The sequence below is a fragment of the Rhynchophorus ferrugineus genome, unplaced genomic scaffold (genome assembly GCF_030347505.1).
Source record: "Rhynchophorus ferrugineus isolate W39M unplaced genomic scaffold, kcgeb_rfMv2 rfM4, whole genome shotgun sequence".
Lineage (NCBI taxonomy): Eukaryota > Metazoa > Arthropoda > Insecta > Coleoptera > Curculionidae > Rhynchophorus > Rhynchophorus ferrugineus.
Genome location: NW_027472583.1, coordinates 45,155,704 through 45,168,985, shown reverse-complemented (window position 1 = coordinate 45,168,985; position 13,282 = coordinate 45,155,704). Strand labels below are relative to the sequence as shown.

The window sequence follows — 13,282 nt, the reverse complement described above, 5'->3', positions numbered from 1 at the left end:
AGTAGCTCCTGAATACAAATCTATTAAGAGTAAGTCAACTGATATCAAAACACGAGGAATATTGCTGTAAAATGTATTGCTCAACTAAGAAAAAATTTGTTAAAATGACATCAATTTAATAACTACCGTGAGGGGTTCTTTTCATTAAAGAAAAAAAGTTTAATTATCCATATAAATTTGTTTTCTTAATAATAAATTTTTTTTTGAAATAAATTTATTAAAAAAATTCAATTAAATATAAATATATGTAAAAGTAAATAAATATAAATATAATCGATAACAATAAATATATAATGTAAATTAATCTATAAGACATAAGTATTACATACTACATTACATATTACATTTATATTTAGTTATGACTTTTTACTGTTGTAGCCAGATTCTTCTTTGAACATAGTTTGAACTATGAACTTCGCCAGATTTTTGTTTCCTTCGCGGGTCAGATTTTTAATAAGAATCGATGTGTTACCAACTTTCCAACAATCAGAATAATTACGATTTGTTATCTTGTAAGTTACTGAATTTAGAATGGATCTCACAAATTCATATTTTTCATCGCTGATAATATTTTTTAGTAAATTTTGATAAGAATGAATTGCGGAGAAAGCTATAAAGTGAGCTTTTACAAAAGGATGTATAAAGGTCAGCTCATTACCCTCTAATGCCACTAAGCCAATCCTCAATAATTCTTCGTTCTTTATTTTATAATGTGCAAATTCCACAGGTTTAATTAAATTGTACTTGTGCAATACCATCTGCTTATGAAACTCGAACAAGCTATCTATTTTCCTGGTAACTTTGAATCCTTTAGGCGGTATTTTTTGTTGGTAATACAACTCAAATTTGTGATAAATAAATCGATGCAGCAGATGATAAACTCCGTTTAAAGATAGACAATATTTAGTGAGGAATTCTAAATGTACGGGATAACCCGCGAACTCTGTAGCAGTATTGTCTAGAGATAAAAGAAGCGACTCGATTTGATGGTAAAAGCTTTGATAAGACATCCTAATAAAGTTATTTTTGTAGTAGGCGCTGAAGTATTCGTTCATTTGGCTATTAATTAAAGGATTTATACTTAATGCCACAGTCCGTAGGTCTTCTTCAAGACGACGTTTCTGATGAGGCCTGGACGTGATCCACACTGGAAAGTTTCTGGATATGAGAAAATGAAATAAGTTGATTGCTTTCTTTTGGTGATTCTCAATCAGTTCATCGAATGCATCAAAAAGAAATATATAATTTGGATGTTTGTATTTAGTATTACAATTTTTAAACTCCAATTTGAAGAGCTCTGTCGCAAACTGACATCCTCTTACATTTTTATCATAAATGGTTATTATGGGTATCAAAAGATCAATAACAGAGTTTTGTATATCGCTATCGAATTTGAATTTTTCCATGGTGTTGAATATATGTTGTACATACGACGTGTTATTACCTAGATTAACATATGCTACCCAGGAATAGGGATAATTATTTTTTATTTGAATCGCTAAATAGTTGAGAAACACCGTTTTTCCAATTCCCGGGTTTCCAATAACTAAATTAATTTTTCTACGTGTTAGTAATTCGTTCGTTGTAATTTCTTCAGCATGTGCGATGTCCTCCAGACAATCTACAACCTTTGAGTCAAACACCTTAAAATCTTCCAGAAAAAATAAACCGTTTTTTAATTCCACCAAATATACGTTTGGTATGTTTATTTGTTCGCGATATTTTTGGAAAGTTTTCTGTGCTTCTGATGCATCCGAAACCAGGAGAATTCCTTTGTTCCTATGAAAATCTTGTTCTTTCGTAATATCTACCTTTTCCAAGTTTTCACCATAAACGATAACCAGGCAAGAATTTGCCAAATTAGATTGAAGCATCTTATCGGGAAGAATTTTTCTTCTTATTGTTCTCTGGAGATATAAGGGTCCCATAAATTTAAAATCAATTTTTGATCCAACATGAAAGTCCCATCCGACGATAAGATCTTCCAAATCTTTGATATTAATACATTTTTCTATAGTAGCTATATTTGCAATTTCTTTTAATGTTATATCGTGGCCTTGGAACATTATTCTTGCATTCAAAATACTTTGCATGGAGGGCTCATCGAGATCTTTAAACGTTACCTCATCAAATTGGTACTTCAAGTGTTCATTAATGCGTTTTGAATTATTTTTATTGGAGTTTTCGGGATATTCATCATAGGATATCTCGATTATCTTACCTGCCTTAACAGACTTAACTACACTTGCAGAAATTGGATTATCTGCTTTTTTTGTCTCTTCATCGCATTCTATTATTAAGACATCTATTTTACCACGCGAAAAGTTATGATAAGCTTCCTCCAGTATGTTTTTCTCTCTAAGTTGTTTTGCAGACAACAATATGAACTTAAATCTTTTACTAGAGACATAATCGACAACTTTCTTTGTACTGAGCAGGGTCGACATTGTATCTACATAAACAATATTAATAGAAGTATCATTAAAAATGCGTTCCCATGTTCTTTCAGCAGTCATTCCAAATCTAATATACAGTTGATTGACGAAATCCACATTGAATTCCGACAAACCCATGCAGTTTTGGTGTAATTTTATGTTTTCATTAAAGCTTTCGACATTTTCGATTGTTTGTTTCAGAATTCTTAGATTCAATCTATTCGGATTCAGCAAATGTTTGTATATTTTAGGTCCCAGCAAAGGTCCCAATATTCTTTGGCTGTAATTGTTTATTTCATAACTTATGAACTTCGCTTTTCTTAAGAATTTTGTATATAGGCAATTTTTTGACACATTGTTATATAATAATAACTTCTGAATAACTGTTTCATTTAGTATTAGACACATTTTGTAATCCTTCATATACATTTCGTCATCACTGAGATTTTGATGCGTTATCCAATCATCTACGTCCAGACTATAAGTGATGTATATCAGAATTTTATTAGAATCTTGTACAATTTTTTTTAGCCGCTTAAAATATTTATCCAAAAATAATCGGATATCGATATTTATATCACTTTGATTCAAAGGAATACTTTCAATATACACAGCGTAGATAATCTTATTCTTTTTGATTCGTAGGGTTACATCGTAACCGTGATCCTGCTTGAGTATGTGCATCGTGCTCTTATCTGCCATCTTCCGAATGTCCTGAATTATGGAATACATAATATATGCATTTTGTCTGTTTTGAATTTTCAAATGACGTAAGGCGAAACATTCAGTTGATTCCATTATTGATGTTGTAAATCTGAAACAAAAGTAACAGGGCATTAGTATAATAGATAATTAACTATATCATATTTATTGTCAAATTTGTAATGAAGAATTAAAGAATAAATAAAAGCTCATGAAGAATAAAGTATTATGCGTGGTATTTCACTTTTTTTACAATATTAAAAAAAAAATATTATGAGTACAAATTAAGAACCGCTTTTTTTCAATTCTAGCACTTTATTACATAAAAAGTATTGCATATTAATTCAAGAAAATACTATCCACCACTATTCACAACTTTGGCCAATCTTTGGGGTGACATGCGAATAACATATAGAGAAATTTCGGCTCTTTTAAAGACGATCCAAGAGTCGACCTGTACGATTTGTTTGTATATATATATATATATATATATATATATATACATGAAATTTATTATTATGGAATGTAAATATGTGCATGTGTTTAAGTGTAATGAGACCGCACAAGCGCCAATAACAATCAATAATACTATAATTCCATGCTTAGTATATCGGAGTGAATCTTAATGCAGGGCTTCGCTGGAAGAACATATATAAAAGACAAGGAAACAAGTAGAGTTAAAATATAGGAAAATATATTGGTTAATTGGGAAGAATCTAGTCTGAAGCTCTTAAACAAGGTCGATAATTAAGTGGCTCGTATATGATATCGGTTATCTGTATCAGAATATTACACGATTTTGGGCTAGTTAATAATAACAATATTAATAACTGTGAGTATAGACGCGGTTTTTAATTTAATTAATGTGAAGAATTTTTTAAGATATTCTTACGAAGAAAAGTTGGAATTCGAAGGAAAATGTAGATCATTACCACATATTGTCATTGAGAAATCTGGTGCAAGTAGAGAGAACAGTTACACTCGTAAGTTTATTAGAAACATATAATTAAAAAATGAATGGGTTTTTGGATGAAACAGAAAAAATGAGTTTTAATGTTTTTTCTGATTACTTTTTGATTGCGATAAAGTCTGGTTGGAAATAGAGGTCACCGATCTAAATCAGTTAAGTTTGAAAATAAAAAGACATGGACATTCTAAAATCAACCTGCATAATTGTATAGAAATTGAATTACTAAGGTCAACTAATATTATGGCTCAATTAAATTCTGCGCTTTGGATTATAATACAAGGACATAATGAAAATATGTCAAATAATAGGTACGTTTCGGTAAGTAATTGTGGAGAGTTTGAACTGGCTCTTTGGAGACTTCCCATGATCCGGAAATGTTCCGTGGACTTATAAACTTTTCGGCTGGACTAGCTGCAACTCTAAGTAAGAACCTAAAGAATGCTTTAGTATTTAAAGGCACCTCCAAAGAAATAGAGAACGATCTGTTACAGTGGATGCTTGAAGTCTGTCATTGAGAAAATGAATTATTCTTCATTATTGCCGATCATGGCGGACGAATCAACTGATGTTGCTGCAATATCTTAACTGGTAGTAATTTTTAGATATGTTCGTGATGGTGAGCCAATGGAGCGGTTTTGGAACTTCTTAATTCCTGAAAAATGTGGTGCAGAAACACTTAGTAAAATAGTTTTAAGCATTATAAATCCTTTCATTCAAAATTCACCCCACATGGAGCAGTGGTGATGCTCAGCCAACATGTAGGCGTTCAAGCACTAGTTGAAAAAGATATCCCTTTACTTACTATATACACTGTTATGCGCACCGATTATATTTGATTACGTCTAAAGCTGCTTCTATAAATAAGCAAGTATGTGTAATTAACTGGCTTTTTAAATAATACACCCCAACGAGTACAAGTATTAAATAGAATTGTAAACAGAATGATCCCCCATGGCGTTCCAACCTGTTGGAGTTTTAATATACAGACTATTAATATTATGTATGAAAATAGAAACAATCTCGTTAAGTATATGGATAAAGTAGAAGATCAATTCTCCAGCAACGCAGTCTGTAGTGCAACAACCTCTATTCGCTTTGCATTAAATAATCCAATCTTCAGTTCTTAGCTAACATTTTTCCATCATGTTATGCCCCAAATAGATATCTTTTTTAAGTTAGCAGCAAGGAAAAATCGAACCTGCTGGAATAAGATAAGCTATCAATAATTTTGAACGTAATATTATTCAAGTTCGAAATTAATAATGATAAGATCATTATCGGAGCATCAGATATAGTAATTCAAAAGCCATCAGAAAGTAAAGGCAACCGTACGGACAACAGAAAATATGTTCACCGAATTTCTGCTTTGGAGGTGTATGATATTATAATGAAGTGTGTAAAAGATTGATTTAATTTTAAAGAGCATCTGGTAATTGTATCACTTTTCGAAATACTTCCAGAGAGTATTGATGTAAATTTCCTGAGGATTAACTCACTTCCATATTTTCCTTTTATAACACACTTGATAAAGAACGATTACGAACTGAACTGTCAATTATTTATTCAAAAAATTATTGCAGAACATTAAATGGTACAGTACCTATACTAAAATATTTACTAGCAAACAATCTAGGAGACACGTTGAAGGAGACTAGGCAATTATTGGAAATCGTGGTAACAACTCCCATCGCGCATCAAAAGGTTTCTCAGAAATTCAGTGGCGAAAAATCGTTTAACAGCTATTTGAATGCTATCTAATGAAAAAGGGTTTATCTCCGAAATAGACAATTTTAATCACAAAATGAATACCAAATTTATGTAGGAGATTATTATGTAGGAGTAGATGATTAAGTTTCACTTACGCACACTTTACCGAAGGCGTGCAGACTTTATAACCGAACGTGGATGTGTCCGCATTTTTCTTGAATAAAAGTTTCAAAATCAAAATAAAAATCAATATTAAATTTAATGTTATATTATTAGTAAACGTTGTTTTCTTGCAATCAACTAAAACTTGAATTTTGGAAGCAATTTAATAAAAGTTGAGTATAGTTGCCCCACATCACTCACATAGCTCACAATCCGATGTTCCAAAACAACTTTTTGAAAAATTGATGTGTATTTTTATATCCCATGACATTTGCAATGATTTCCATAATTTTGTTTCCAGATATCTCCTTGTGTTTTTTACCTCTTGTTAGTCTACTCGAAATAATATCAGTTTGCTTGTTTATCTCTCGAATTCTTCATTCCTTTCTTCTTGCTCGCTTCGTATCTTCTAGATCATGCCATCAATATTATTATATATTCTTAATAGAGGAGTTTCTTTTTTATTTCACTTCTTTGTCTTTTTTGCTTCTTATTTTTAATGCACTTTTGTCACCTTTAATATATCACACTGTTTCACCGCTACTTAATATAATGTATATTTGATGGAAAATACTCATACATTGAGTTGAACGCCTAATAGAATGTTCTTATTAAAGATGAGAAATTGAACTTATCTTAACAATATTAGAAATGGGTCTGTAAAATTATATACCAAAATGAATGAAGAGACTAATGCAATTTTAAGTTGCAGGAATATTTTTGTAAATGGCTAATTCATATATAATGGAGGTGATATGATTACACTGAGATAATAAAGATAAGAAACTTTATTTTTAGTCACAGTAATTTCCCTGAAAATCAGTGCTGATATATTATAAATTTAGCCAATGATTTTTAACATGTTTGGTTATTTCATTTTGATAATAGTTATTCTATTGGGAACAAGATTTATATTTTTTTCTTTTCAAATATTTTTAGTACCTGCATGTATTCTGCTATTTATATTATATTTTTTAGTTAAAAAGGCATTTATTCACAGACGAAACAAAAATAATGTTATCAAATATAATTTATTTAACAATATAGTATATCTAATGTACATAATGGACACTAATCCATCGTTAGACGCGCTCTCACCAACCGCGGTCTCTCTTCTCAGGTTTAAGATTAACTCTTTTGTTTTATTGTAACGCTTCAGGAGACTTTAGGGTGAAGCCAATGCTTATTTACCAATCAATAAATCCGTGGCCCTTGAAAAGTAAAAATAAGGACTGTTCGCCAGTATTTTGGAGAGGAATTCCTAATGCTTGGGTTATGATGACTCAATTTGACGCTTCGTTGACTGTTGCAAGTTAACATAGAAACAGGTTAATATTGCTCATAGCATTAAAGATGCATTAATTATAGATACATGCTGGAGAAACCAATGGCGGAGTTGTTATCGATATCTCAGCATTACCGCACAAAGTAGCCGACGCCACTAACATTTTACAACTTATGCATCAAATAAATGGAGAAGGTTTTGAAGGTCTTCAGTCGACAAATGTTGAAGAATTTTTAGCCCCTTATGACAACGAACTCACAGAAGAGGAACTCGAATAATGAATTTAATATAATCAAGACGACTCTTCTCAAGAATTAACTGGAAAAACTGAAAAATCATCTACGTCTTTAAGTTTAGACAAAGTAAATAATATTTTATTACTGCTCATCAACTGCAGGATTTAGTCTCAAAATTTGGTCTTGAAAATCATTATTGATTGGACAGTTAACACACTTAACATTTTTATGTTTTTAAAGATTTTCGGCCCGCGTGATTGCATTGCTTCAATGAAATCAGTATCGAGTACTTGATGTGTGGAACTATTTAATATAGAATGTTGTGTCTTTTTTTCAGAAGTTTTGTCAAAATAGCCTGAAATATAGACTAACTTACAACATTCCACTCTTGTTTTCCTCAGAGCAAAGTTCTCTGAAACTGAAAATATAGACTCAACTGGTGATTTAACAACCTCTAGATCCATACTAGACAATACTAGATCTGCCGTTAAAAAAAATATAAGTTATCTAAAGCGCCAACATCAACAAATCAAGTGATCATGAATGTTTTAAAACATTTCTCAAACATACTAGGTGAAGAATATATGTTTCTACCTCCATAACGTCTAATAGACCCAAAAAAATTCTCTAAGCAATCTTGGTTAAGATTCATTAAACAAATATAGTTTTTTGTAAATTTAGACAAAATAGATTTCTTTACGGAAATAAATTCCCTAAAAGTAGCTATTGAATTTTTAATTCATGGCACAGTAACAAATACATTCTTCAAGGCAATAAAATTTAGTACTATTTAAATATACAATAGATCTATCTACTCCAAAATTATTGAACACTGATTGTTGTTTAATAAAAAGTTAAGTATAAAAAGTTAAATTATTACATATTTTTTTTACATAATTTAATTACAAATATTTTAAAAATATTTTACAATTAAAAATAGTATTTTTTAGTACTGATTATCCAGTAATCTTAATTATTACCTTCTTGCAAGATTTCTTTATATGGAGACATCACATTGACAGCATAGGAACAACTTGGTAGATTAATTGAATTAATATTCTTATTATTAGCACTAACATCTTCAAAAGGGGGGTGATTTTCGGTAAACAAACAATAGGTAAACAGACATGTAGTAGATAAATAATGTTATATGTACCTGATAAAAACAATGTTGGATATGCATTTGCCCTAATACCTATTCGTGAAGAAATGGCAATTCTAAATTCTTCACTAAAATGTCTGTGACAGGCACGCTGACGTAAATATAATTGCATTGTGGTTAATCCTGATAATTTACTACTATTTAGTTGATCAACCTATTTTTGGAAAAGAGAGAGATCATGCTTTCGGAAACGATGTCTAATTTCGGTAGTAGATTTACACCCCAGGTACATTACATCTTTTACTACACGGATGCATTGTAATCAATTTTTGTATTACTCCATAATAATTCATGTAAAACAAGAAGTATGCATAACTTAAAATGAATATTTCTTAACCTAAACAAACACAAATCTTTCAAACAACAAACTTAAAAACGGATGCCCATAGAAAATGATGGCTTCACACAGTTTGACCAACCAATCACATTCCATTTTAGCGGCTCCAGCAATTTAAACTAGCCAATCACAATTTGCGATCGAAGCGCAGTTGATTGAACTAAGGTTTTTTTCGTTTGAATTGCTCTACAAAGGCATTTGATTCGCTCGTTTCTATAACGAGATTGTTTGGTTCAATTTGTCTGTGACGTCATTTTTGTGTGTTTGTACGATCAGCATTTTTGTGTCTTAAATATAATCACTATTATTTTATTATTATGCATCTTCATTCTCAGAAGTGTTGTGTACCCATGTATGTGAGGAAATAAAAAAACCAGACGTCGTTTTCCTTGGAAGAAACAACTGAAGTTAGGTAGATTAAGGATGTGTGTGTGTGTGTGACTTACCTGGTACGTATACATTTATTTATATAGAGCATTTGTGTTCATTTATATTGTTATTTACAAGAATACAACAGAACAAATCATGAAAATATTACGCACAATTTAAAACAAAAATGTGTTCAAATGGGTTCAAAATGGTAAAATTACATCGACGTAAATGTGATTATACTACACGGAATGTTTTTGTTACCCTTTAAAAAGTTGTTTGTAAAGTGCCATCAATTAAAAACTTAATTATTTTGAAGGGGTTCATACAGTTGAAATATATTTATATTGGTTGAGATACTTATAGGGGAGTCCATAGTTGGTTTAGAAAAGAGTTCTAACCTAAAAGGAATAACTAAAATAACACTAACCTATAAACTATTGTGGCTGTTTAATTAACTGTAGTTTAAGTCCTTTGATATTATATGCATTAAATGTACTATGATGTTAAAATGAATTATATTTTACAACAGTTTTGCTTCACTATTTTATTTATATTAGAATGTTGTTATATATCAAGGCTAAAATAAACTAAAACGCATAAAAGGTCACGTTAAATGCGGCAATATTGTACCGTCTTGACGTCATAAATTGAGATGACGTGATTTCACTGCTGCTTTAGATAGACTATATTAATTTTATTTGTAACTAACATTTCTGTTTTGTATTGGGTTTATTAACAACTATTAAAAAGGATTAATAAAGTTGGCTCTTCTTTACGTAAATGAATGCGCAAAGCTCATGGGCAATATGTAAACTATTAATAGTAACAGATATAACTAATAATAACTAATAAAAAAATGCAAAAAACTAAAAAATTTATAGATATAGTGTAAAAGTAGTGTAAAGTGTATAATAAATAGTTTATATAATAAATATTATATGTAATAAAGACTGTATAAATACAAATAGTATAAATATATATATATATATATATATATATATATATATATATATATATATATAATGTATTGATTTCTCCGTCAATACTGGACTGATTTTCAAAATTATCTTTTTATTCGAAAGAGTGCACTCTTCCGAGACGGTCCCATGTTATCCAAATGAGGATCTCGTGGCGGGATCCGGAGAAATCCTAAAATTTCAAAGGCACGTAACATGTTTTCACATATTTTTTTCAATTACATAAAAACGTGCGTAGAACTCTATCTATAATAGTGTGAGAAAAAGTTCAATGTATATAAAACAATTCTAACCTATAAATTATTGTGTATTATTAATTGTACTGCTAGTTTTAACTGCTTCAATAATATATGCATTAGATGTACTATAATGTCAAAATATATTATAATACATAACATTTTTGTTTCATTATTTTATTTAGATTAGAATTTTGTTATATGTCAGAGCCAAAATGTATTAAAACTCAGAGTTGCTGCGGCAACATTGCGACGTTTTGACAAGTGACATGGGTACACTGATGTTTTGAATTGAATATATATCGCTGCTATTTTATGCCATTTTCGAACAATCTTGAGACAAGCCATAACGCCCTCTACTTGTTGTTTTTCTTTTCTATATACTAGGAATTAAATATTTTAAATAAATAAAAACAGAGACCAAAATAAATGATATACCAATTACTTACTCAATAAAGGGCAAGATAAACAAAGTAAATAAGCGTGCCAGATCTCAGTCGAGGTGGTCGGGTGTAAATCTACAAACATAATAAAAACGTATCTAGGCAACCAGTAATCAATGACAAGGGTGAAATTAAAATATTATTGAAATATATCAATTCTATTGTGAAGTAATTTTGAAAAATAATGATACTGATGGTTAAAATACTGGCAGCTATAATAGTATCGATAAATAAATGTATCGGTAAATACTAGCTATGTATTGTTAAAGTAAATATTTCTTCTTTAGCTAAAAGAAGGAATCTGTGTTAAGTACAATAATGAAATGTACAATAATGTAATCTCAGAATATCAATGAATAATAGTAAAACCTAAACAGTTATGTGCCCAGTTCGAGTTCGATAAACAGAAATAAGTGTTAGATTTAGTGACACTAGAAAATGAGATACTATCGTTGGTGCATCCTTTGATAAAAGCCTAGTTTGGTGCTTGTTACTTAGCAAAAACGCCGCGGCTGCTTGGGCCTGATTTAATTGAAGAGAAGTATCGGGACATTAGAACCGTAATAAATTCAATGAATTTGACGTTGCAATATGCTCAAAATGACTAAACTATCAGCTCTTATAATGATGCTGGTTGAAGAAAACAATAAAGCGCCAGCAATGTTAGTAGTCTCGGCATGTTTTGAATTTTATAAAAAAAAACATGCGAGTCAAAGTAGAAGATACGCAATGAGCTAGTTTAAGAATATATTTGTTTTTTTCGCTGTGTCTCAATATTTTGTGTCCACAAATTCTTTCAAAAATATGGGAAAATATGCCTGAATAGCAAAAACTGGAAAAAATTAACTTTAAATTATACAGTTTGTGTTACGAAGCAATTATTTTCAAATCAACCAAATTTGAGGAAAAATATAATTATAAACTTTGTATGTGTATAATAGTTTAGGTGGATCTAGGAATATTTTTTAACGTTTTACTATAACATGGGAAAAGAATTATTATTCGAGACAATACAAATTATGGCATTATATCGAATACCTGGTTTAGCCAAGCCATAATACAAAAGGCGACAAGCAAAATAAAAAACATAAGGCTAGTTAAATCATGTCGCATACCAAGAAGAGGGCCAATACTAGGCATAGACAAAGCGTGTAACGTAACTTCAACGCTTCAGAGTCTGGAAAAGAAGAAGTGGGGCATACTTCTCTTCAATCACACTCCACAAATCAATCGATTCCTTTCAGAAGCAGATGGAATGGTAGCCCTTTCAAAAAGGTTGCGGCACCATCGAAAATAAAAGGTCGAACACACAAGTCGAAAGCCGTGAGGAATATAACGCTTTCAAACATCCTCAGAAACCATCTGAATTCGCAACAAATTTTGGAAAGAATTATCGGTAATCTCATATCGAAAAATGCACCGAAAAAATATCAGAGTTCCAACTCCAAAAACTGCCACGCAATAGCTCGTTGAATTAACCAATAATTATTAATCGATTGCGCGACTGCAACATAATTAATAATTTTTACCAAAATTTGTAATTCCGAATTGGTAATTACGAACAAACATCTATTCTTCAGATTACAGGCCCTTCAGTCTACTTAGTTTAAAGTCCAAGTTATATCTATATATTATAAAAATATATTTATAATTATAATATATATATATATATATATATATATATATATATATATATATATAGTTATATCTATATATTATAAAAATAAAGACATTAACTCTCTTAAATATCGAATATGGGATCCAATATTAAATTTCCGTGGCTCCGTCTCATGTAAAAAAAAATGAACGCTCTACTATAAGACTAGCCCTGAATGTGTTCCAGTTAAGTCCCGTAGAGAGTATGTATTGCGAAGCTAAAATATCCCTTTTGGAGAAAAAAAGGGAATTATCTTGTAAAGGTATACAAACTCATTATGGTTTAAGCAAAACCTACAGCGTCTCAGCTGACAAACATAGAGGATCATATCCCCGGTTCTGGTATATTAGAAATAGACTAAAACTGACATATGCCCTGCCTTTATTTTTAATAATAAAATAACTTCATAGGTTCGAGCAAATATTTAAACGAACCTGAAATATGAAAAGATTCCCCAACAGCGAGAGGAACTAACTAACACAAACTAACTAATGAACTAACATAGTACTCGTAACTTTGTTGGTCAGATAAGGGAAGAAAAATACCGGGATAATCACTTCATCTTTAATGATGGTTTTAAGAAAGATGATTATGTTGTATC

The 13,282-nt window shown here is 30.5% G+C and overlaps 2 protein-coding genes across 5 annotated transcripts in view; both read right to left on the bottom strand.

Annotated features, from left to right (window-relative positions):
• Positions 1–255: 255 nt before the first annotated feature.
• The window catches only part of LOC143195993 (uncharacterized), a 15,692-nt gene continuing 2,665 nt past the window's right edge, over positions 256–13,282 (bottom strand). Inside the window, exons 1-2 of one of the 4 annotated variants that reach the window (XM_076403555.1) lie at positions 8,478–8,598; positions 256–3,249 (exon numbers count right to left, since the gene is read on the bottom strand). In XM_076403555.1, coding sequence (XP_076259670.1) covers positions 357–3,233 — 2,877 coding nt within the window. In that variant the 5' untranslated portion in view covers positions 3,234–3,249; positions 8,478–8,598 and the 3' untranslated portion in view covers positions 256–356. Of the gene's footprint in view, positions 3,250–6,177; positions 6,429–8,477; positions 8,599–13,282 lie in introns of those variants that run through there. The other 3 variants (XM_076403558.1, XM_076403556.1, XM_076403557.1) reach the window with 3 other exon arrangements.
• LOC143195991 (uncharacterized) overlaps positions 10,743–13,282 on the bottom strand; it is a 27,000-nt gene continuing 24,460 nt past the window's right edge. Inside the window, exons 2-3 of the transcript XR_013005635.1 lie at positions 11,031–11,099; positions 10,743–10,964 (exon numbers count right to left, since the gene is read on the bottom strand). The gene's annotated coding sequence lies outside the window, so the exon portion shown is untranslated. The remainder of the gene's footprint in view (positions 10,965–11,030; positions 11,100–13,282) is intronic.